Source organism: Sturnira hondurensis, unplaced genomic scaffold (assembly GCF_014824575.4).
Source record: "Sturnira hondurensis isolate 20B ecotype Veracruz unplaced genomic scaffold, ASM1482457v3 Scaffold0008281, whole genome shotgun sequence".
Classification (NCBI taxonomy): Eukaryota; Metazoa; Chordata; class Mammalia; order Chiroptera; family Phyllostomidae; genus Sturnira; species Sturnira hondurensis.
This window is the reverse complement of record NW_028080912.1, coordinates 34,406-59,878: the sequence shown is the minus strand read 5'-3', so window position 1 is coordinate 59,878 and position 25,473 is coordinate 34,406. Positions and strand designations below refer to the sequence as shown.

The window sequence follows — 25,473 nt, the reverse complement described above, 5'->3', positions numbered from 1 at the left end:
GGCCTGCCTCGGAGGGGGGGCCTCTGCTGCTGCTGCTTGTCCCTTGAGCTTCATCATACACCAAAAGCCCCACCTCCCAGGGTGGTACATGGAGATGCTGGCATTTAAAACACATTAACATGGTGATGCTCGCAAATGACCCTGGAGACACGTGCCTCACTTCTTGTTGGATGTGGTGGTCCCCAGCACAGCTGACTTAAAGCTCTTGGAGAAAGGCCAGCGATTCACTTCAAAAGTGGTCCCCTGCTGCACTAGCAGGGACCTTGGGAAGGTGCTCTGGGAAAGGCTGTTGAACAGATGACAATGGCCAAGCCCTGTTCCCTACCTAGTATGAGCTCTCAGTTTTAGATAGGTGATTGTGTCTGCCAGCACACTGCTTTGATGTACAGCTGGGGTGGCCCCCTCTCCTTCCTGCTGGCTGCACCATGGTTGCCGGGGACCCATCCTTCCAGGAGTCACATCACCAACACCAGACTTCAACATCCTAGAGGGAGAGGATGGAACTTTCTCGGGGGTTCGGAGCGAGCTGTTTGAAAGGCAGTGTGTCTCCATCCCTGTCCCCCCAAATCAGTTTTGTGAACTCAGACCCTTAAAACCATAACTGGGAAGTGGATGGAAAAGAAAACGCAGCAGGTGTCATCCACGCTGCAAAAAATCTTGTATGAAGCCATTCAGTAACTTCAGGGAGAAGTCTGCCTCAGTTACCCAAGATGATAACCTACCTTTGGCCAAAACCTAAAACAAACAAAAATAAGCATGTTCACTGAAAGACAGAGGAGCGGTGCCATCCATGCACTGGCCAAGGGCAGCTCTAGGAATATGAAAGCACACCCGTCACAGCGGGAACTGGAAGGTGCCACACGCCGGGAACAGACCAGTCCAGAGACCACAAACAGTGCACGAGGCCACTGGGGAGAGCCATGCGGAGGGCCACGGCTACTCCAATGCCAACGCCCCCTCACTGCACCTTGCACCATTCCAATAATATTTCCAGTCGTCTTATTTGCACATGGTTCCCACCTGGAAACCTTTTATTTCTTAAGCTTAAATGAGACTAGTCAGAGGCGACCAAAAAGGGGAAAACCAAGAAGCCAGAACTATACATCAGCAATAATGAAATTGGGGGAAGGGTGGGAAATATCTCAGTAAACTCTTGTTTTAAATGAAAAGGTTCCCCAAGCCTCTTTCTGGGAAAGGCAGAAATCTTCCTCAACTTCCACGTCACTCACTGAATTGTAATTTTTTATAGAAAATTTTATTCAACATACAACATTTTCCAGCAAAAAGGCAATATACAGGAAGAGTTGGTGTCCACTGCTGCTACAGAAACAAACAAAAAATACTGGGGAAAGACGAAAACTAGGTGTGATTTGCTGATTCTATTTTACTGCACTCAAAACTGGACACGCGGCTGGCATTAGCTCCAAAAGAAAAGGTCGGGACTGAAATGAAACTACACACGATGAATATCAACATCAGTGAGAGTCACTTGTAGATTCACCCAACAAAAAGTCACCTCCTCCAAGCGGCAAATTGTACATGTTCATTCATTAAATATACAATTTCATTTTTATTTTTTATTTTTAACTTTTTTACAAAGTCAACAGCTTACTAACCACGAGTGAGCATGCCCTCTTTGCTAAAAGGCTTTTTGTTCCATCTGTTCCATTTTAAGACAAGTTCTATTTGTAATTTTTCACCTGCTTGTGTGAACTCTTGAGACCATGAAGTTTGCTGACAGGCAGCACAGTACACCTTAATCCTATTTAACAGTGCTTTCCACTTAGTAAAAAGCCCCCAGAATGCCTGTCAGACTGTATTCAGTGCATCCGCATTGCAAACGGGTTGCAGAACAGTAGTGGCTGAAGGAAATGAGAAGGGTTTACTCTAAGGACCCAGGCAGCTGGAGAGAGAACTGAGGAAGGGGCGACAGGACACGCAGTGAAGGAAAGAGTGCCATTTATTAGCTTGTGAGTTTCTCTGTTTTGCCTTTACAGACGCACCAAAGGGCACTGAAGGTGTAACTGAAGGAAAGAACGTTGGATGCGCCTAAACGTAAGACTGACTAGCTGCAGACAGGGTGGTGGCCTGGACCCCCAGGAAGCAGCCAGGCAGCTTATGCCAACTAGACAGAAATTAGAGACCTTTTGCCACTGCCAGGCCTTCCACTAACCTCTTCTTCCCATTACGCTGACAGTTACCTTGCATTGTGGTTACCTTGAAAACTCTCATTGGCATCCAAGCTTTATAAAAACACCTTCATTTTGCTCAAAAAGGGCAGTCAATAGATACAGAGAAGCCAAACTGAACAGCCTCAACAAAATAAAATTAACACCAACAGCAAATCTTCTTGCTGAAGACTTCGGCCAGAGAGCACATGTACCAGAGTTCTCGCTGTTAAAAGGGGGCACACACCCACACGCGGTCCTTGCACACACGGGGTGAGGAAGTCAGTTATGGATTTTAATGGCCTTTTCAAGGGAGGTGTAGCGACTTCTCTTTGGGGCGTTGTTGAAGTGGTTGAGCCCTAGCCACGGCCGATAGTGAAGCAAGATACCTGGTGGGAGAGAGGGGCAATAAGACCACAGTGCAAGTGCCAGGACCCCCAAGCCAGGAGTGGCCAACAACATGAGCAGAACCGATGCCCTGGTTTGGGGTCACCATGAGGTGGAAGCTCTGAGTTGCACGCGCACAGGAAGCCAAGGACACCCACACTCTGACCGAACGTCTCAGTGGCTTCCATGTGCAGCATCGTCAGAGCCTGCCAGTCTCATAGGGCCACTGACACCTTGGCCTCAGGTCTCATTACTTTCAGCCACTGAGCAATGCTCTAATCCTTAGGAGGATTCATGGGTTACTGCTGTTCCTCCTCTTACAGATGAGGTAAGGAAGCCCAGGCCGCCCCGCTGTGGAAATGGAAGAGGTGGCACTAGGCCCAGGGCTCTCCACCTGCAGCCTCTTACCATTTGCTGCTTAGATCCAACCCCACTAGGAAGGAAAACTGGGGGAGGGCTCTTACCAGGCTGAGGTTCAAAGTCTTTCAAGTTCACTTCATACTCATCTTCATTTATATACTGGTGCCGGCCCAACATCACAATGGCAAATTTAAACTAAAAGACAAACAAAAACTCATCCATCAGTTCTGGATGTCAGCAAAACTCACTTCTGGCAAAGTCTAGGGCGCCCTTCTAGTCCAGATTCCAGAGTGCTGCCCACTGAACGACCCCAGGGTCCAGGAAGTGCATACCTTTTCAAACTCCTTCTCCTGGATGTCTAGCAGACTCTGAATGCGCTTCATGACTTCTCTGAAATGCTCGCCCTACAAACGGGAGAGGACAGGAGTGCTCCCACATCTGTGCCACTTTGTGGCAGACGCTCATGGCCCATGGGGACACCATCAAAACCCACTTTCTGCCCACAAGGCTGGAAAGCAGCTGTAGCAACACTAATCCAAAAAGGGTGTGAGCCTTCAAGTTCTGGGTGCCTTTCAACGTGTTACTCACCTGGTGTATCCTCAGCAAAAACGGGATGCCAAATGTCCCAAACACTTCTTTGTGGAAATGTGCCACTGTGATCAGCATCTCATTTTCCTCATCAATGTCTATCTGGTCCAAAGGTATTTCCTGGGGACATATTTTGAACACAGGTCAGTAAAGCACTCAATGCAGACAAAAGGCCATGTTTTATTTCCGACTGGTCCTCCAATGATGAAATTAAGTCGCATGTTAGCCAAAATACCATGTTTGTCTCCTGTTAAAATGGTAAGAGGTCAGAGCCAGAATACAGCTAAGTTTTAAGACAGCAGGTAATGCATTCTTCCAGTTACGGTGGAAATTCCAGCCACTCCAGAAACCACTGACACCCAGTTCCGGAAGAGAGCTACCCAGTGGCCAATACTTACAACTACTTTCTAACTACATATAGCCCCTGATTCTGTTTATAGGAGGTGCCTAGTGCAGTCACATTCTGTGAAACCAGAACAGTGGGCTGGGAAGAAAAAATGTTAATGGGTGTGGAGTGTTCGGTGGAAAAGATGAAGACTATGGCAGTGGATGGAAGTGACGAGTGCTCAACAGTGTGAAATATACGTTATGTCACCGAACCGAATACTTAAAGGATGAATTTCATGTCATGTATAGTCAGTCTCAGTAAGAGAACTGAACAAGTGAGTGACAGCTGCCCTAACCACCAAGGGAGCAGAACTCTCCCTAGTGCCAAGAAGGGGATGGTTACCTCTATTCGAAATGTTCTACTTGTTGCAGATGATAAACATTCTAATAGTTCATCTTCTTGGTGCACACCAATAATTTTGTATCTTAAGATTTCTAGCAGCCTGTATAAAACAGGTTAGGGGTGAAAAATAAATTCATGTGAAAAAAAAGACTGACAAAATAGTTTTCTTATCAAAGCTATCATGAGACACTTGTCTTCTTTCTTTTTAAAAGATTTGAAACATTGAAAGCAGGCATCCAGGGGAGCAGACCCAACACTGGTCAGGCGGACCCTCCAAGCACGCGACTCAGTGGAGTGAAGGGGACCCTCCCCCCTCCCATCCAGACCTGCAAGACTCAGTGAAGCCGGGTCTCCTGGAACTGTGTGGATCTTCCCTCCAGGAATCCCATACTGGGTGGGACTTCTGTTATTTTTCTCACTTACACTTAGAGAATAAAAATCTCTTTCTTGTAATGATATCAGAGAGAAAACGTTCTGGGACCAAGGGCCATGAGGGCTCTTTTGTCCTACACCCGACTACAGTGACATGCTAAGAAGAGCATCCACCTCTCTGAAATGAAAACTGTGGCTCATCTGCTCCTCCTTCCTACAGCCTGAGTGTTGGCCACACGCATCCGTAGTGGCCCAATTTCTCAACTACCATCACAGCATTTTCCAGTTTCAGTTATCACTCTACTTGAACCACATCCTTCCTCTGCTAGTCTTTCCACCTGAATGACACCTTTTTACTATAGGCAGTTAATATCAAGAGACTAGGAAGAAAGGAGGAAAGATGGATTAACTGTGAAATACTTAAAAACTGCTGCAAAAGACAGGCTAAGGGGTGAGTCTGGCAACAATGCACAAGGGTTCTGGCAGTGTGCACGTTCCCCTAGGACAACTGCAGAGGTGGGGCTGCTACTACCGCTCCTCCCGCCCGCCCTAGGCTCCAGGAAATACTTGCCTAAGTTTCCCTGATGTCTTCTCCCCAAGCTCTACAGCCTTTTTACATTCTTCTAACAGGTCCCGGACACACCCGTGCTTGTCTGGATATAGTGTTATTTCCTAAGAAATGACAAGGTGAAAAAAATTGCTTTAAAGAAAACACAACAGGTCTACTATAGCAAACCAACTTTGCTCAAAGACAGAAAAAAAGAGCAATAGGAATCCTCAGCTGTCTCTAGCTCCCCAGCACTTCCTCATTTACATTCCCAGCAGGACTACCCAATGTATACTTCACCCAGACATCTGCCCAAACCTGGGACCCACGAAGTACTGAGGGGACGTTAAGAAATGGCACTTTCTGTACACCTGAACCCTATATAATTTTACTAACCAATATCACCCAATACATTCAATAAAAATAAAACAAAACAAAACAGAGAAATGCCACCTCACTTTAATGCAAAAAGTTTCCATTTCCAGGACAACTTCTCAGGAAATGATGCCCATGAAAGACCATCTATAAGCCTTTCCAGTTCCCAATACAGTGACGAGGCCAATTAACCTGGACCATGACCACAGGTGGGCTTTTTAATGTCAGCCTCAACTCCACACAGGATTGAATGTCTGTGGTGAGTGGCTGAAATAATCTCTCAAAACAGGCAGGGCAAGAAAGGTAAAGAGACTCGGGATCCAAGCAGAACAGACTTTCTAGAACCACCAGCTAACATGTGGCTGGGCATGTCCTTTCTTCTGTGCCCACCAAGCACGAAGGGCTGCAGCAGCCTGTGCTGCTAACGTCTGAGCTAAGTGCCCAGCACAGCCAGTGTCCTCGCCACTTGGAAGCCAGTCAGCTGCTGCACTCACTGAGGCCTGAAATGGTTTGAGAAAATACTGCCCTGGGCCAAGCAGCAGTGCAATGACCTGAGATGTGCAAACCAGCAAGAAGGAGTTCCTGGAGGATTCGGGCAGAGGATATTGTTATTCAGTCCCCGGGGTTCAGAGCTGGTAGCAGGAGGGGACTGTATCTCACAGCCACACCCACCCGGGTTCTCAAACCCTGGCCTCAGATGCTCTAACATGTTGTCACTCACTGTGCTTTCATTTGTCATTTTAGTTTTCAAGGTCCGAGCAGGCAGATACCATAGACAAGCTCCAATGAAATAGAAATTCATGCCAGTAAAAAAACTTACCTCTTCCCTAAATTGGCTGTTTAACCATATACACTTAAAACTTCGCCTGTTTTCAAAGTCTGTGATTTTCACCTTAAGCTATTAAAAAAAGAGAGGCTTATTTTAGATATGCTTCCACCAAAACCCAAGGCTTCTCTTTATTACCCAGTTACATTAATTTGGACTCATACCTGCTGATAGTAAAGTTTCTTAGGTTGTCTAGGCTTGAAGAAGTGTAGAAGTCTTGAAGTACCTTCATAATTAGGTCTAAGAGGCTTACCTGGGCCATCCCTATACACAAGAAAACAGCATATAAGTGACTTGTTTATTTGACTAAAACAAATATCTTTGAATGAGCAGAGAAGCAAATCACTGGCCTTGCATCTAGACTTGAAATTGGGACCTGGCACAGGGTTCCACTCTAATGCTCCTATTTCCCAAGTCCTTAGTCCCTCTGGCTGGCCCACCTGAACATTCTCTGCAATGGTCACACAACACAGAGAATTCTGGCTGGACTAACGACCCCAGCTGGACACACTGTGGGGGATGTATTTATTGATGACATAACTAAAGTGTGACTTTAGGTGAGGCTGCCAATTACTTTGACATCTTGGAGTAGTGTGGTCAAGGTATGACTGGTGACAATTCTACATCTGAAACTAAGAAATCGCATGTCAGGTGATGTGTCCAGCTACTCATTAAAGTTAGTTCCAAGATGTCGGAATGAACTATGGAAAGCATGTGGTAAAACCCAAACACTGAGGGTCTCTGTAAGGCTTACCCTTGAGACTTGAAAAACTGGAGCAACATCGGGTCCGTGTTGAGCCTCTGTGCAACTGTCTTTGCAACCTGAGAGAAGGGAATGGACCAGAACTCAGAAAGGTTCACATCTGGGGGAATAAACTGAAATGTGCTTATATGCTTCATCATTAATTAGCCACCTCAGGCTCTTAAAGAAATGTAATATGAGCAGCCTGAATTTAAATGCCCTAGAAATTTACTATCTAACAGGAATAAAGCCTACAACCTCGGGAGTAGCCTATCTGATGAAGATAACTTTTAAAGGGACTTTTTCACTTTAATGGTGACGTCTATGGATACTTAAATTTTCTGATTAATTTTTTAGTGCTTTACACTTGGCATGTTCTAACTGAAGTAAAGGAGCTGTTACCACTGTGGCCGTTGAAACCCACTTGTGCCAACATAGAGAAGCTTTGAAAGGACGAAAGTGCAGGTGCACATGGCAGTGGGTGTGGGAGGGGAGGCAGAGAAGAGAACGGCTTTGGCCCCACCGTGATCTTAGCACCAACCCACCTCAGTCAGCAATTTCCTCAGAAATGGCACTAACCCCTTCTCCTGAACCCAAACCATCAGTCTCATCAGCAAGCATTTTTAACAAGAACTTGGTCTTTCTGGTATGGAATCAGAAAGGAGAAGAGCATTTATCAAATACCTGAAAATAATTCATTCTATTTGACAACGTGACCACAAATCCAGGATCATTAGGGATTGTCTTATCACAGAAAATGACATAAACACGGTGGTAGAGATCTCTGAAATACTCTTTTGCGGTGGGTAATTCACTGTTATCATTTTCAGGGTCATCCCTGGGGGGAGAGAAACAATTTGTAGATGGAATCAAAGCCCAGGCCAGGGTCTTCATCTCTCAAGCAACACTGACACCAACAGCTATGGATATAAGCTCAGGGTCACATTTTAGGAGGCTAGGGGTCCTCCCAGCCATCTTGGTAAGACAGGGACAATGAAGGAAGGCAATCACTTACAGAAGGTGTGCTCTGAGCCACACACAGTGCTGTTTTCCATCCTGAATCTCAACACAAAAACCAATGCCCTCTCCTCTACACACAGGCAGAAGGACTCAGGTGAAGGGTGAGCCCACACAGTGGGCAAGTGCCAGAGCCAGTAGCTGATCCAGGAGTTGGCAGGTGGCACGTTCAGGCCCAGGCAGCAGGACCCAGTAGTCACTAAGCCCCAAATACTGACTGCCTGGCCCTTACAATAAAAGCGTGCCAGGCCCTGCTCTGGGCCACTGCATTCCTCGGCCTGCCCACAACCTGTGCCAGGACCACCCTGCTCAGATACTTGAAGAGCAAGGAATAGGCCACCCCAGGCTGCCTTTAGACTAATACCACAGACCTGCTGGTTTTACAGGCAAATTTAAATCAATTACCTAAGTAGGTGCATTCTAAGAAATGTTCTACGTTTGAGGGAAGGAATGCCATCCTGCCACTTCATAAAGACTTTTGCTGCCCTGATAACAGTTATCCTCCTCACTATAGACATTTTTAGGACACTAAGCAGTAAATGATGAAAATGCTCACCACCCCTAATTCCAAAACCCAGAGACTGCCAACGTCTGTCATCATTGTAAGGAACTTCAAACAAACTGCATCTCTGGGTCTGGACATGATTTTGTTTCCTGCTACATGACTCAAGATGAAAACCTAACATTAGTATAAGCTGATAAAATCCTTCAAAAAGTACATACCTCTGAAATACTATGATATCACCATCCATTAGTTCGAGGGCTTCATCAAGACGCGCATAATAGTTTTGAATTCTCTCTGTTAAATTTGGTTTAACTTCCTAAAGACATGAAATAGTTACAATGGAACATCTGTATATTTAATATGGCCATATACTGTATGTATTTTCTCTACATTCCATTCTATCAGCCCTATATTTTAACAAGTTAAAATGCTAATGGCAAACATTAATATCCACAAAGATGGAACCATCACTGATGGATCCTCAGTTGGTAAAATCACAAATCTACAAACGTTACACTCAACTCAAGATCACCTTGGCTATAGACATCACACGTAACAAATTCAGGACTAGCATCACAGGCAATGAAATCCCTTCCTAAACCACTAACAATAGGCTGATTATGGAAAGATAAACCATCCAAACCTCATAGAGGATAAGGCTAGTATCTTGGGCAAATCCTGCTCTGTCACACATAACTGGGAGCAAGTCACCTAGAAGAAAGGAAAAGAATCCAAAGCTGTAACACACCAAGGCTTTAGCAGAATCAACTCAGAAGGTGAATGCAGTAAACTTACGGATTTTATAGGATATCGGTGCATAGATGTGCCCACAGTAATTCAAGCTCCGTGTTTTAGGATCATACATTTTCAAAAATAATATCACATCATCTACAAGGTTCAAAAACAGGTTTTGTTAGGATCTTAGCACTCAGTACACTGTTAAAACATCAGTAATAGAGGACTTAGTAAAGCCACTGAAATGTCAGCTTACTGCACCCAGAATTACTGCATCAAACGAGGCCTGTGACTGCAGCACCACCCCAAACATCAAAGCCCTGGGGCAGACTCCATGTGACACAGTGAGGGTGAGATGAGAGGCAGTGAATTTAGGAGTCCTAGGTATACAGCCTGGTACTAGCTAGATGGCTGAGTGTTGTCATGGCAATATATATCAATGGTTGTAATTCTTTGCTACAAAAGTGACCACTTATAAACCAATAAAAATAGAATTTTTAAAAAGATTTTATTTCTTTTTAGAGAGAGGAGAAAGGAGGGAGAAAGACAGAGAAAAACATCAATGTATGGTTGCTTCTCGTACACCCCCAACTGGGGACCTGGATCACAACCCAAGCATGTGCCCTGGCTGGGAATTGAACCAGTGACCCTTTGGTTCACAGGCCAGCATTCGATCCACTGAGCCACACCAGCTAGGGCTAAAAATAGCATCTTATAGTAAACTTTGACTGATCTGAGTTTTTTCTTTTAAGATTTTACGTATTTATTTTTTTGGACAGAGGGGAAGGGAAAGAGAAGGAGAGAGAGAAATGTCAATCTACTTCCTCTCACAAGCCCCCAAGTAGGGACCTGGCCCCCCGACACAGGCATGTACCCTGACTGGGAATCAAATAAGCAACCATTTAGTTTGCCCGCTGGCTCTCAACCACTGAGCTCCACCAGCTAGTGCCTACCCATCTGTTTTGTAATCAAGTAGTGCTGGAATATAGTGAGACGGCTCACTTACATATCATCTGTGGCCAGTTTCATGCTACAATGCAGGCAGAAACCATGTGGCCCACAATGAATGAAATACAGTTGACCCTTAACAACTCAGGGATTAGGGGAACCCTCCCATGCAGTCAAAAATCCATATGTAACTTTTGACCCCCCCCAAACTTCACTAATAGTCTATTGTTGACAAAAACCTGTCAGATAACATAATTGATTGGCACATACTTTCTATGTTATATGTATCTTATACTACATTCTTCCAATAAAGCCAGAGAAAAGGTTATTAAGAAAATCATGGGGAAGAAAAAAATACAGTACTAATTTTTAAAAATCCAGGTATAAGCAGGCCCCTGCAGTTCAAGTCCATGTTACTGAGGAGTCAACTGCATTTACTGTATGGCCCTGGACAGAAAATTTTTGCAACCCTTGCTCTACGTAATCAGTTCGATATATAACAGACCAATATGATCAGCAAACCATGAGAGACAAGATGAAAGATGAAACATGACGGCTCAATAAGGCTACCTTCTCCTCTTTTCCCAGGACACGCAAACCCATGGTCAGTCCTACTTCACTTCATCAGGAAGCCTAGACCATCACAGGGGTTTAATGAGCAATTTTGGAATCAAGGAGATTGCTTTGCAAGGGATAATGCTCAACCCTTAGTGAGGAGAACGATGGCCCAGGAATCTACCTCTACTGCTCTGAAGGTGGTCGGGTGTTTGGTGGGCACTTACCATCTTTATCAAACTTGGGTAATGTTGCTCCAGTAGCAGCCAGTTCCGGATCAACTGTTTCCAGGAATATTGTCCAAGGGCTTTCATTATCACTGAGTTCAATCATCTAATTCCAAAAGAGATGACGATTTTAGAAAATTTGCATGGTGAAGTGAGGAGTGAAAATCTATACTCGTGTACTGAAGAAAATGTATCTAACTGGATGAAAAGGGAGACAGGCTGCCATGCCAACAGCAGAGTACACTGCATGTGCCACTGTCAATAACACTTATGGTTTTAGTCTGCTACTGACATAAGAATAGGCACATAGACCAATGGAACAGAACAGAAAGCCCAGAAATAAACCCAAGTCTCTATGGTCAGTTAATATTCAACAAAGGGCAGACGCATAAAATGAAGTGAAAAATAGCCTCTTCAACAAATGGTGTTTGGAGAGCACGGGGGTGGGATGGGATGGGAGTAATAGACAGAAAACTGTACTTGAAAAATAATTAAGTTAAAAAATTGGAAAAAAAAACCAAATGGTGTTTGGAGATCTGGACAGCTACATGCAAAAAAATTAAACTCAACCACCAACTTATACCATACACAAAAATAAACTCAAGATGGATAAAATACTTATAATAATTAAGTTGCAACAACCTAAAAGTCCTAAAGGAGAACACAGGGAGGAAAATCTCAGATATTCCATGCAGCAATATTTTCACCAATATGTCCAAGAGCAAAGGACATAAAGGAAAGAATAAATGGGACTTCATCAAAATAAAAAGCTTCTGCATGGCTAAAGAAAACATCAGAAAAAATGAATAGAGAACCAACCATATGGGAAAATATACTTGCAAATGATACCTCAGACAAGAGATTGATCCCCAAAATATGTAAAGAACTCACATGACTCCATTCCAGAAAGACAAACAACCCAATTGAAAATGGGCAAAGGATCTGAACAGACACTTCTCCAACACGGACATACAGAGAGCCCAGAGACATAGGAAAGAGTGCTTAGTATCACTAGCCATCAGAAAGATGCAAATTAAAACCACAATGATATACCACTTCACACCATTGAGAATGTCCATCATAAACAAAGCAACAAACAAGTGCAGGTGAGGTTGTAGAGAAAAAGGGAACCCTAGAGCACTCCAGGTAGGAATGCAGACTGATGTAGCCACTGCAAAAAACAGTATGGAGTTTCCTCAGAAAACTGAAAATGGAACTCCCTTTTGACCTGGCAATCCCACTGCTGGGACTATACCCTAAGAATCCTGAAACACCAATTCAAAAGGACCTGTGCACCTCAATATTCACAGCAGCACAATTTACAATAGCCAAGTGTTGGAAGCTACCTAAGTGCCCATTAGTAAATGAGTGGATCCAAAAACTATGGTACATTTACACAATGAAACACTATGCAGCACAGAGAAAGAAAGGAGTTCCTACCATTCATGACAGCATGGATAGAACTGGAGAGCATTATGCTATGTGAAATAAACCAGATGGTGAAAGACAAATACCACATGATCTCACTTATAAGTAGAACCTAATCCACAAAACAAACAAGCAAGCAAAATATAACCAGAGACATTAAAATAAAGAACAAACTGACAGTAACCAGAGGGGAGGGTGGAGAGGATAATGGGGGAAGGGGTGAGGGTCATCAAGGAAGTTCTGTAAAGGACACATGGACAAAGCCAAAGGAAGATAAGATCGAGGGTGGGAGGTGGGGATAGCTAAGATGGAGAATGGGGTGGGAAGGATGAAGACAACTGCATTTGAACAACCTTAAAAAAAAGAGGGAGAAAAAATAACACTTACTGTTTTATTGCTATTTGCCTCATTATCTAACATTGCTGGTCGTTTGGTTCCATTGCTCCTGGCTTGCATTGGCCATAATCGAATCTGATCTTGTGGAAATCCCTGGGGGGAAGGGGGAGTTTAAATTTAATTAAAACAAAATCAGTTTTTTTAATCCTGTTTTGTAGTAGCCATCCTGTAATTACACCAAAAAATATTATTGCACTTATGACTGCTGATTAGGCAACAGTGAAGTGACTTCAGAACCTGAAGACTCAGGTGCCCATTTTATTTTTAAAAAAGTGGAGGGGGAGCAGTTACTGAAGAGAAGACTCACACTGAACTTCCTTCACGGCATATTCAGTTGAAGGGTCAGGGCACAGGGCAAACACAGGCACGAACGTTTACCTCACTCTCAGGCAGTTACTAAACACAACACCTACCCCAAAAGGTTCTGTCTTGTCCAGTTATCAAGAACAACGGAGGAAATTGGAATCAAAAGCAACCACCAGCAGAGACACTGGCACTCACCATGGTCTGGGAGAGGTTCTGGACAAATTCAGCAAGTGAAGAATTTTTCAATACTTTGAACACAGTGTACTTCACTTTTTCTTCATCATACATATCATTGCCTTGGTGGCAACAAAACTGGTCCTCTGTGACTATCTGAAAACATGCACAAATGCAGAACTGACATACAAAATAAAATAAGACAGCAATCATCAAGAGAAAGTTAAAATAGTAAAATGCTAAAAACAACTAGTCTTGCTTTCAGGAAACTTCTTCACAAGACCCAAGGAGAAAAGTTTCAAAACAACTAACAACGAACTAAATCAAGGTATGTATTAAAGAAGACAAAAACCTTCACATTCGTGCAGCCATTCTCAACCCATCTATAAGTGTGAGCTAGAAATCCACCTGTATGCTGATCACCAAATATTATAAAGATAGGATGCACAAGGTACCTTTTCCCTGGTAACTAACTTGTTAAAACGATGCTTCTTTGTCTCCTAATATCTCAACAGAGTCATGAACCAAGACCATCTGGAAATTCACCACCCTGTTGGAGTTCTCTTGCCTTCTGCATCCCAGGGGTCAGGCTTTTCCACAGCCTGGTGTGCCACCTCCGCACACCCCATCGGGACTGTGCTCCACCTCTGGATGCTAACTCTTCCTTCTCATGCACCCTTTCACTGAGGCCTTCACCCCTCTAAACCCCTCTGTACTTTTTGTAAATACTCTCCTGTGGTGGCCTGAGTATTTCCTGCATCTTAGTCCTTACCCTGAACTGAGGCGTATATTCCAAGTGGTCAGGAAACTGGCCTGTGCAGTCACTCAGTTAAAAATGCTCAAGGGGCTGCCCAGAGCAATCCCTGATCCCTCAGCAATAAGGCTATGTTCATCCTAGCACCTGAAGCAGTGTAGCTCACAGCAGGGCTCCCTGGAGCCCCAACCACCACAGGGTCACAGGGGACTGAGGCTGACCTGCACTTGCAGGTAAAGATACGCTTCCTGCCGCTCCTGCCGCTTCTGGGCCTCGATCCTTTTCTCTTCTTGTATTCGTTCCACCAGCTGCTGAGGAATATCATGGTCGGTGACAGCTTGTAATACCTCACCTGCAGGACAAATGCACCTTCATTCACTTCTGTCAGGTTCGACTTTCCCCTCCTTAAAAAGTTCCAATTTTACATCCTCATTACTATAGCAGTCTAGTAAAGTGAAATTACTTGGTGCCATGAGTCCACATCTCAGCCCACAAGCCCAACCCATCCTGCTTCTACATGTTGTAACTAAGGCAATGCAAGTAGAAAATGTATTGGATAGGAGACACACCTTAGGTCCACTGTAATGTGGCATAAATGACACAACAGTGATTCATGATACAACTACAGAGCTCACGACAGTGTGGAGCACAACAGACACCCCTACTCACTCAGCTTGGATTCCCTGATATAAACCAACATGTACGCGTTCGTGCAGTGCTGGACAGAGAGGTCATCATCGTGGCCCCCGTAATTCAGCTCAATTGCTTCTTCCTTCGTACACCTGGACACCACGTCGTCGTCAAATTTACACCACTGGACAGGAGGCAACAAGACATCAGTGAGAGAGAGTGCTTGGAAAAGCACACAAACTCTCAGGCAGAGTTTTCCTAGAACAGATCGTCTAGTGCGGTCATGAACCAGACTCTGCCTCAGGCATCCCTCTGAGAAAACTCAACAGGCCCTCTGCCATCCTCCATCCCTGTTCTGGGGAATTGCTCATGTTCAACCACTGGCCATTTCTATAGTCTACTCAGCCTGTTTGATACTTAAATTCAATCTACTGATACTACAACCTTCTACCGAATCAAGAAAGCAATACAGAATGCACCTAACTCAGCTAGAAAAGTTCAAATGTTTCTGGTGCAATTAATACAATTAAATGGGACAGTTTGTCCCATCTTATGACATATTATCACAGCAAGTAGGGGCCTGACTAAAAAGAGGAGTCAGAACTCATATGTAGTTATTCTTTAACCTCTTCCCTGTGGATTGAGTCATTTTGGAACTCAACCTCACAGTAAAAGTTTCATGCAAGTCTGCTGCTCCAGGAGTTCTCTTAGCATGAGCTAAGCAGGCTCCATCTTTGCTGTGTTCCTCAATGGCCCTATGCTCCTGGACGCAGGCCCAGAGAACCTCATCTGCCCCCTTGGTGAATACTGTGATGAGACCCAAATGAACCAGGAAGAGATGGAGCATTACCATGTGGACAATGGGGCATGTGAATACCATGCAACTGATGCTGCCTCCCCTGACCCAGATTATTACTCTGCTATTTGTAAGTGGAAAATAAGTGCCTCATATTACATGTGAAGGGATTCTCTGGGGTCCAACATTCCATACCAACAGAGAGATACATAAAGTATAATCACTAAATTATCATTCACCTTTAAAGTATCAACAATTAATACACATGAGAACATACAGATAAATCAGAAGCTAGCAAGTAACCCTTCGCTAACTAGGCCTTTACCTAGATACAGGAAAATGCTGAGGCTGAGCATCTGTGTAAATCCCCTAGTTGAGAGCATCACATCCTACTCCGCCCCCTACCCAGCACTTACTTTGCCATCCCCTTTCGGGTTTAGATAAACCACATAATGTCCACCATGATTATCTCCACTGTGAACAAGGATGGCATGAAGAATATAATTTGCAGGGTCCTTAGGATCTGTTTTTTGCAAAAATTCATCAAGCGGTAACTGTTCGGGAAACTCAAACCTATTGAAAGAAACATGTGTAAAGAAATCCAGGTTCCATTTACACATAAAATATTTCATCTTTAGGTTTTATTTGTTCCTAGACCTTCTAATTTACTGCTTCATCCTTATTTGGAAAGGGAAGAATGCATCTGACTTGGGAGGACAGATGAACTATGTCTGAGGCAGCTCCTACTGGTTAGAGGAAATTATGTTTATATACCAATGCAAAATTTGAAGCTAGATAGGAGAAAAATGCTGATAAAGCACTGAGATAATGAATAGAATTTTAAATTCAAGGCTACGACACAACAATCTGGAGAGAAATGTGCACTGTCACTTTTCTGGGATGTAAATAATTCCAAGTGGGTGTTAATGAATGATTCTGATAGTGCACAACTGAGACCACTAAGGATGTCCTGCATGTTTGAGAAACATGGAAAAATCAAATTGGAGAAGGAACACATGTAAAAAACAACTCCTACCCTGTGACTTCTATAGATTTCCTGGGCTGCATTATTTTTAAATGACTGGCTCCACACACATTCTCATTACATGGTAATGGGGAGCACTGTCACAGGAAAGCTGGGAGGAAGATGGACAGGTGAGCACCAAGGTGGGGCATGCACACTGACCCAGAAGGGGCAGCACCTGAGCAAGCCAGCCCACTATGGGAATTCAGGCCCAGTGGCACCAAATGTTCTGAACTCCCAAAGGATGACAGAAATTTGAACTTTTGTTTGAAAAGATAGATATTTGAAATGTTGGAAACTAGTTCCAACAAAAATAGAAGAAGACCAAGGTAAGGACCCAACAAAGCACACCAGCAGGGCGGACTCAGCCTGCAGGCTGTGTCTGTGAGGTCTAGTGGACATGATTTCTTAGCGAGTCCACAGTAAAGGGCAACAATGGATAACCAAAGACCCAGCTGGCGGCAAGTAATTGGGTTGGGTTACATTTCCCCCTCAAGTCTCAAGGGTGACTGTCCAACCTCTATCCTCTATAAAGTTGGTGCTCAAATGAATCAGAATAAAAATTCTATATTCTAAACCAGAGAAAGTAGTGTATAGTATCATCCTTGTATTTAGTACTTTAAGAATCTAGAAGACACATGAAACAGGGCACGTGCACGCCTACTTCAGCATTCCTGAAAGCTGTACTATATTCTATAAGTCAACACCAACTGAGATGTTACAAAATGTGAGAGAATCCTGTTGAAACAAGTACGATAATATCAATTTCCAATTGTGAAGTGGCATCTACACTCCAGTGACAGCAGAGTCGCTGGAGCAGGAAGCACCCTCTTCTCACAGACTTAAGTGGCCACAGTGCAGAGGGGCTGGGGTTCCCTGCGAGAAAGATACAAAAGGAGCAGCCCCAGAATTGAAGAAAAATTGTCCCTGTCCAATTACAGTTCTTGGACACCAAGATAGAAGGAAAACCTAAATAAAAAAGAGATGAGAACAAATATATGTGTGTGTGTTTGTGTGTGTGTTTATAAAAGCTAAACAAAGCACTGAGATTAACCCACTAAATATTCACGTGGTGATTAAATCTCAACTTCCACACCCCACTCTAGATTACCTATCATTGATCTTAATATTTCGGTTTGTTTGAAGGTCATACATAAATCTCATCAGCTGCAGATGTAACACTGGTGGCAATGTTAGGAATTTCACACCTTTCTCTGCTTCCTGCACATTGAAAAAGAAATGCAAATTTAGTTCACCACTACTTCTTTCTTTTTTTAAAAAATATTTTATTTATTTTTCTTTAGAGGGAAAGGGAAGGAGAGAGGGAGAGAAATATCAGTGTATGGTTGCCTCTCATACATCCCTTGCTGGGAACTGGCCTGCAACCCAGGCATGTGCCCTGACTGGGCATCGAACCTCGATCTTTTTGTTCGTAGGCCCGCGCTCAATTCACTGAGCTACACCAGTCAGGGCATCTTTCTTGAAGCAATGAAAGCAATAGCATTTCCGTAAGACCAGACCATGTTGGGGATTTCTGGTGGGAAGAGGCAATGTTTAGGCATCGTCTAAGGTGCCTCTGAAACATTGTTGACACCCATACTTACTGCTCCTAGAATAATGCTGCAACAGCTTGTGAGAGATTTCCCCTTTGGATTTTGTTCTATCTTGGTATCTCGCCATAGGGGAATAGTTAAGTAAATGAAAGCCTGGTCAATATCTGACGTATTATATAGTCATTAAACATGGAAGAACATGAGGAACATAGTGGGGAAAAAAACACTACATGGAAAAACAGAAGACCGGTTACCAGGATGTGAGCTTAGGTGTGCTGTGGAGCACCTGGACAGAATAAGTACAGGTGAACAGTCATGACCAGGACGGTAAGTAGCCAGCTTCCTTTCCCTGCACCTTCATGTCTACTTAAGAACACACATTGTGGAGCACACACTCAGTGCTTACTGTTCAAACTTCTACAGAATGCCCTGAGGGAGTGAGTATCAGCAAGACCCTTTTACAGCCAACACGGCCTTTCCCTACTTACTGTCAGCCTCTGGGCTGCAGGACACCTCCAGCTTCCAAACTCGGCTTCTCTGGAGCAAACTGTCACTCTACAGCTCTGACACCTGTCTCCTTCTCTGCTCCACCTCACCCTACTCTTTTTCCCTCACTACGATAAGCCTCTGCCAACCTCAGCCACCACCAGACCATCAGTAACCCTGATCAGGCGTATTTCCAAGCTAGGCCTTCCCTCTGCACTATAAACCTTTAGTCAATGACCTGCACTATAAACTTTTAGAGAATGTCCAACCGGTGGCTATGACAAAGCAAACCTATTTGGCAATGTTCTGTGACATACACTGGCACACTTAAGAGGACAGGGTATCTGGAAGGAAAAACACAAATCCCAGGAACCTACTACCATACAAGGGAATGGCATGGTTTCAATGCAACCTGAAAGAATAATATAGGAATTCTCTTTCTCCACACCTGTCCACTGATTCTAAAATATATATATTCCTTGTTCAGACCCCAAATATCCAGCGTGGATAAAGACAATTCTTCTGAGTTAACAGAGGTGTCTCCTAGCACATCCAGATGCATGTTTGCCATGTGACTTCCTGATATGCAACTTGGTGCCCTAAGTGGCCTCACCAGCAGAACCAGACCAGAACTGTGGCCCACAGCAAAATGGTACTGTGAGTTATAAATGAGCAGGCTTGGAGAACACAGCATGATCTGAAAAACTGAATTGGTTGAACCTATGAGTCAAGGTTATGAGGCTCCAACAGAGACCCTGGAGGGCCAGCCCAGTGATGGGGCTGCTGATCCACCCACCAGCCTGACCAACACCCAGGAACTGGCCACAGCCCATGTCCCTCTACCTGAGGCTCACTGCTAGGCCAGAAGCCTGGAGTTCCTCAAGGGCAATGTGGAAAACAAGTGGATACCAAGTGTCATGGAATGAATAATAGAAAATGCACTCCTCATTCTAGAAGTCACATTTCTCAGAAAACTGTTAACTCCATCACAAAAAGAGCAAAACAACACCAGCCAGTACCAGACTCCGCATGACCCACAAATTCTACTTATGAGTAGAGGAAACTGAGAGAACCCCAGGCACTGAAACCAGTAAGGGGAGAAAGAGAATCATGGATGAAATGGAAAAAAGTCTTTAAACACAGGGACTGAGCTTCAATGTGCTAGGTGACCTACCTAGCCCTACCTCTGATGAACAAGCTCTACGTCCATTTCCTGCTAACACCTTCCTTAGCCCCTTCCCATTCTATCATACCAGCAACACACTTAGCGTTCGCTAAACTAAAATGCCCACACTAAGAAATAAAGTCCTTTTGAGCTCTAGATACCAGCACACTAGGGAACGATATGAGGAAATTATTAGTTCACAAGTAAGCAAAAAAATTCAGGTGGAAGTGAAAAGCTACACCAAGACACTGGCACATAATTCCCAGATTACCTGCAAGCCATGCTCCCCGGCGTCATATTTGTTGTCACCGTCTAGTTGTTCTACTGCTACATAATCCGCAAATGATTCAAATACTTTAAAGAGAGAAAGACAAAAGTCAGCTGAAGTTATCAGTAAAGCTGCGATTATAATAAAGCCAACTCAAGTACATTTAGGAAAGCCAGGGAAGGGATGTCAGTAACTGGCCTTGAGCGGTAACTCTCAGCCTCCAACACAGACCAGTTAAATGTGCCCTTCACACCTTCACCAATCCAACCAAGGTGAAAACCTTAAGGAGATTGATATGGTTTCCTGAAGGTCTTACAAATGGTAACACGCAGTAAATAAATAGAAAAGATTAAAAAATAACAAGTAAAAGTATCTTACAATTTCAGGGCAGGGGTTCTTAGGACACAAAAAGCAAAGACGGATACACTGGGGAATACTACAATTATCAGAGTCTGTGAAACAAATGCCAACATTAGAAGAGTGAAGAGGTAAGCACAGGATGATCTCAGTCTGGGGGGATGATCTCAGTAACTTCACCCAGAACTAGCGTCTAGAGTGCAGAAAGAACTCCTGCCCTAGTGGTGACAGAAGGACAGGAACTGGCCTATTCTCCTGCACTGAACAAGTGAAACACTGCACTCTATGGAAAACAACAGCGTTCATGCTCTGGACCACAGGCAGTGAAGTGGTGGTCCCAGAGGCAGCCTGTCAAGTTTCTCGGCTACTGTGTACTTTCCAGGCCACAGCACAGCAAAGAGAAACCCAAACAGGACCATCCCAGAGTGTCCCAGAGACAACGAGGGGCCCAAGGCAGCTCCCATCTGTAGGACAGAGTGCCCAAGAACAGAAAGTTGCACAGGAAGAGAGTTCCAGCAACTTGCAGAGGGTTCTCCTGGAGCCTTCTGTGACTGCTAATCATGACATTCAGCACAGTGAGGAAATCAACTGGGGCTGGAGAAAGAAGCACCACAAGGATCTGGGAACAGCCCCTGGCACTCCACCAGCCTGGGACTAATGGGTGTTCCCTCCCGCCACAGTGGAAAAGCCTCCTAAGTCAGGCACATCAGGCTCAAAACTCAGAAAGCCGTGGCCTCAGTTGTGGGCACAAATTAGCTCTCAACTAAAAACTGTTGTACTCCCACAAACTGTCATAAAATCCCACACAAAGCTTACAAAGCGAGCCTTGAAAAATACAGATCATTGCCAAGTAACTTAGCTGTGCCCCAGAACAAAGGTTAAGAATATTCTACACCCAACAAGAACACAATCACAATGGCTGGCATCCAATAACATATTACCAGATACACAAAGTAGCTGGAAAATACAGCCCATGGTAAAGACAAAGGTGACTCAACAGAAGCAGACCCAGAAGTCACCGAGGTGTCAGAGTTTGTACACAAGGACACTAAGTTATTATTAACTGTATTGCATTATGGTCAGGCAGTACCCAAACTGCCAGTAAGCACATGAAAAGGTGACCACCTCATGATCAGGGAAGTATAAGTTAAAACCAACATAGCACCATATTCCCACCAAAACGTCTAGTCTGGTAACTGACAGCTCTCACACACTGCTGGGCAGGAGGGCTGTGTCAAGCTGATAAGGTTCACACTGTGGGAAACTTGCTGGTTTTATCTACTAAATTGAACATGTGTGTCCCCTGTAAGCCAGCCATCCCACTCACTGTAAATGCAAATATATGTGCACCAGAAAGAGAAAAAACCAAGGTAGATAAGGGGCTCGTGCCTACAGCCTCACACTATAAACAGTCCACACAGCTCTCAAGAAAAGTTGGTCCCAAAATTCTTGCAATATGCTCCCAAAGTGAAATACTATCATCATTAAAAATGACCAAATTATTGTTACTCGAAACATAGATGAAATTCCACAGACACAATGCTGAGCAAAGTAAATGAGAAAGACACTACATCCTACGTAAGTATTTTCCACATGTAAATATAAGCTATAACAGGACATTAGAAACCCAAACAGTGGTCTCCTCTGAGGAGGAGGTAGCGACTGGGAAGGACTGAGGCAGGGCTGCGTTTGCCAGCAAAGTTCTGTCTCTTGACCTGGCTCTCCACTCTGTGAGCTGTGTACTCATCATTTGGCGGTTTTTTCTCTATGCTCAAGTTTAATCAGAATCACTTGCATGAGTACAGCATTAAATCACTACAAAATGATCAGACAGTCAGCAGGCAACTGTTTGCACAGAACTTACTGTTTTTCTTTCCTTTTATGCTCAGCTGGATATCATAATAATCTTCTCTTCTATCAGATCGGTAGTCCACCTCTTTACACTGGATATAAGACTGCAAATGAGGGAAAGATGGCACAAGTATTATTAATCAGCAGAATGTACACATTTCAAAATCTTTGAAAATTATCTTTTTAAAGTGATAATCACATACCACCATTTTGCCGCGGAATAATTTAGGTATGGTGCCTTCTACACATGTGCCTTTCATCTTATTTTCCACGTTATCAAGCAACTGGAAGAGAAAGTTTGGGCTTTAAGAGAATGTTATGCTTAATCAACATCCAGTAATTTGCAATGTGACTAGGAAATTGCAATGGTCCAAGACATTCTAAGACTATAAATAGTATGACCTTTAGCATGCAATTATCAAAAACATACAAAATCTTCTTTCTTTGTTGGATGGTTACAAAAATATCTACATGCAACAGTTGAGATTAACCCTCTAAACAGCCTCCAGAATAAATTAGTAATCTGTAGTGCCTTTAGAAGCATTTTTTATATTCATTTTACCTCTGTGGAAAAGCATGTAAATTGAGCACTAAATTTAACTCATATTGGTCCACACCAAGAGATTAATGAGGTTGAGCCTGTCAACAGGATTGACTGGTTTGTCCATGGATACTTAATGAACTGGATTCAATCCAGCTAGTGCTGCAAAAAAGAAAACACACCTTGCCCAGCCAATCACCTTGAATAGCCATTTCATGTTGTGTGTGTGTTTGTGCATCTTTCATCACTGCTGAAAGAATGGGAATTTGCTCGTGACTAAAGCTGGTTTTGGGGAGAATCACTCACACAGAGGTCTGCCTCAACCAGAACTTCTGTGCAAAGAAGGGGTCTGGATGCTGCAGGGTAGTAACAGAAGTCACTCTTGCAAACTGAAGCAGGGGAGTCAGAACAGCTACTCCAGCCCATAACAACTCAAGTAGATATTCCAATTAACACATTATCCTACTACAATGTTTAAATTCAAGTTTCCCCTCAGACTTCCCTCTCAAATAATTTTTTTTTCTCTTTCTGGCTTTTAAACTGTATAAATGCTTTTTTCCTTCTAGCTTAGTTTTGGGCCCGAACAAATGTGGGCTTATCTAAATTATGGTGATGTGGGTATATGCCTGAGGTATTACTTGATAAAAGCTTCTGACAGTGCTTCAAAATATTAAATGTCAGTAGTATGTAATTATAGCTGAAAACTTACCACTCGGCATAGCTCTTGAACATCATGTTGCATGAAGCTATCTAAAGTTTCCCACCTTGGAAAGATAAAGTGAACATTTAATATATCAAAACATCCAAATTTCCGATAAGAGTAAATTAATAAGAAGTATAGATTAAAAACCACACTGCATAATCATCCATTATTCTGAAGTTTATTTTCTGACATTATTTGGGGGGTTGTAATTCAAAGATAAACTGAGTTTTGTCAGGACACCCAAATACTCACAACTTTATCTTGTTCTAAACAACTTACTGCAAGAGGAGGGCATGTTTGCAAGTAAGTACACGAGGGGGAACCCAACAATATCAGAATTTCTTTTTTTAATTGTATACTTATTCTTACATGTTTAAACTTCAGTCACCTTCAAAGTACTCTCCATTTGATGCAATACACCTATCAAGACATTGTTTCCACTGCTCAAAATAGTTTTTGAGCTTGTCAGTTTTGATGCCTTTTAGCACTTCTGCCATTTTTTGTTTGTTTGTTTCACCTCTTCCACATGCTCAAAGCGTTTCCCTTCCAGGACTTTTTTCCGGAAGCAAAAAAACAAAACAAAAACACCACTTGGGGAAGGATTGGGTGAATATTGGATATGGGGCACAAGGGGTCAGGCTGTTTTTGGTCAAAAACTGCTGAACACTTAGCATGATGTGGGCAGGTGCACTTGTAAATCACCCATCATGAAATGGGTAAACATGTTGAAAGGACCTTCAAAAGAAATTCTATGATGTGGAACACAGTCTTGCACAACATCACCTAATACACTGATAGAGATGGGTTCCTAGAACACTCACCTAGAAGGGGAACCCAGTACTACAAGGGGCCTGCCCTCTAGAAGATAATTCCAATTTGGGGAGGTTGTACCCCTTTGTAATTCATTTAAAATTTGTACTTGTCCTTTTCTTTAAAAAAATTAATTTTATTGTTTTTCAATCACAGTTGTCTGCATTTCCCCACCACCACTCCCCTCCACCCCAGCCAAACCCATCTCCCTCCCATTCTTCCACCCTCCCCCTTGGTCATGTCCATGTGTCCTTCGTAACACTTCCTGAAACCCCTTCCCCACCATTGTCCCCTCCTCCCTCTCCTCTGGTTATTATTGTTAGGTTGTTCTTAATTTCAATGTCTGTGATTATATTTTGTTTGATTTTTTCTTTTTGTTGATTATGTTCCAGTTAAAGGTGAGATCATGTGGTATTTTTCCCTTACTGCCTGGCTTATTTCACTTAGCATAATGCTCTCCAGTTCCATCCATGCTGTCATAAAGGGTAGGAGCTCCTTCTTTGTCTCTGCTGCATAGTATTCCATTGTGCAAATGTACCATAGTTTTTGGATCCATTCATTTATTTAGGGCACTTAGGTTGCTTCCAACACTTGGCTGTTGTAAATTGTGCTGCTATGAACATTGGGGTGCATAGGTTCTTTTGGACTGGTGTTTCAGGGCTCTTAGGATATGATCCCAGCAGTGGAATTCCTGGGCCAAAAGGCAGTTCCATGTTTAGTTTTCTGAGGAAATTTCATACTGTTTTCCATGGTGACTGCACCAGTCTGCATTCCTACCAACAAGGCACTAGGGTTCCCTTTGCTCCACATCCTCTCCAACACTTGTTTGTTGATTTGTTTCTGAAGGTTATTCTGACCAGTGTGAAGTAGTATCTTATTGTGATTTTAATTTGCATCTCTGTGATGGCTAGTGATGCTGAGCATCTTTTCATATGTCTCTGGGCCCTCTGTATGTCCTCCTTGGAGAAGTGTCTGTTTAGGTCTTTTGACTATTTTTTAATTGGGTTTTTTGTATTCCTGGAGTGGAGTCATGTGATTTCTTCATATATTTCGGAAATCAAACCCTTGTCTGAGGTATCATTGGCAAATACGTTTTCCCATACAGTTGGTTCTCTTTTCATTTTACTACTGTTTTCTTTAGCCATGCAA

The 25,473-nt window shown here is 43.4% G+C and overlaps 1 protein-coding gene across 1 annotated transcript in view; it reads right to left on the bottom strand.

The window, feature by feature from the left end:
* Positions 1–1,240: 1,240 nt before the first annotated feature.
* LOC118992721 (ubiquitin carboxyl-terminal hydrolase 7-like) overlaps positions 1,241–25,473 on the bottom strand; it is a 43,276-nt gene continuing 19,043 nt past the window's right edge. Inside the window, exons 7-30 of the mRNA XM_037054680.1 lie at positions 23,521–23,575; positions 22,474–22,554; positions 22,284–22,374; positions 20,066–20,148; positions 17,702–17,811; positions 15,983–16,139; positions 14,810–14,954; positions 14,362–14,492; positions 13,408–13,542; positions 12,898–12,999; positions 11,083–11,188; positions 9,413–9,505; positions 9,261–9,328; positions 8,836–8,933; positions 7,780–7,933; positions 7,108–7,175; positions 6,518–6,617; positions 6,348–6,425; positions 5,177–5,277; positions 4,234–4,333; positions 3,504–3,623; positions 3,248–3,319; positions 3,020–3,110; positions 1,241–2,557 (exon numbers count right to left, since the gene is read on the bottom strand). Of these exons, the coding sequence (XP_036910575.1) occupies positions 2,451–2,557; positions 3,020–3,110; positions 3,248–3,319; positions 3,504–3,623; positions 4,234–4,333; positions 5,177–5,277; positions 6,348–6,425; positions 6,518–6,617; positions 7,108–7,175; positions 7,780–7,933; positions 8,836–8,933; positions 9,261–9,328; positions 9,413–9,505; positions 11,083–11,188; positions 12,898–12,999; positions 13,408–13,542; positions 14,362–14,492; positions 14,810–14,954; positions 15,983–16,139; positions 17,702–17,811; positions 20,066–20,148; positions 22,284–22,374; positions 22,474–22,554; positions 23,521–23,575 (2,446 nt within the window). The 3' untranslated portion in view covers positions 1,241–2,450. The remainder of the gene's footprint in view (positions 2,558–3,019; positions 3,111–3,247; positions 3,320–3,503; positions 3,624–4,233; positions 4,334–5,176; positions 5,278–6,347; positions 6,426–6,517; positions 6,618–7,107; positions 7,176–7,779; positions 7,934–8,835; positions 8,934–9,260; positions 9,329–9,412; positions 9,506–11,082; positions 11,189–12,897; positions 13,000–13,407; positions 13,543–14,361; positions 14,493–14,809; positions 14,955–15,982; positions 16,140–17,701; positions 17,812–20,065; positions 20,149–22,283; positions 22,375–22,473; positions 22,555–23,520; positions 23,576–25,473) is intronic.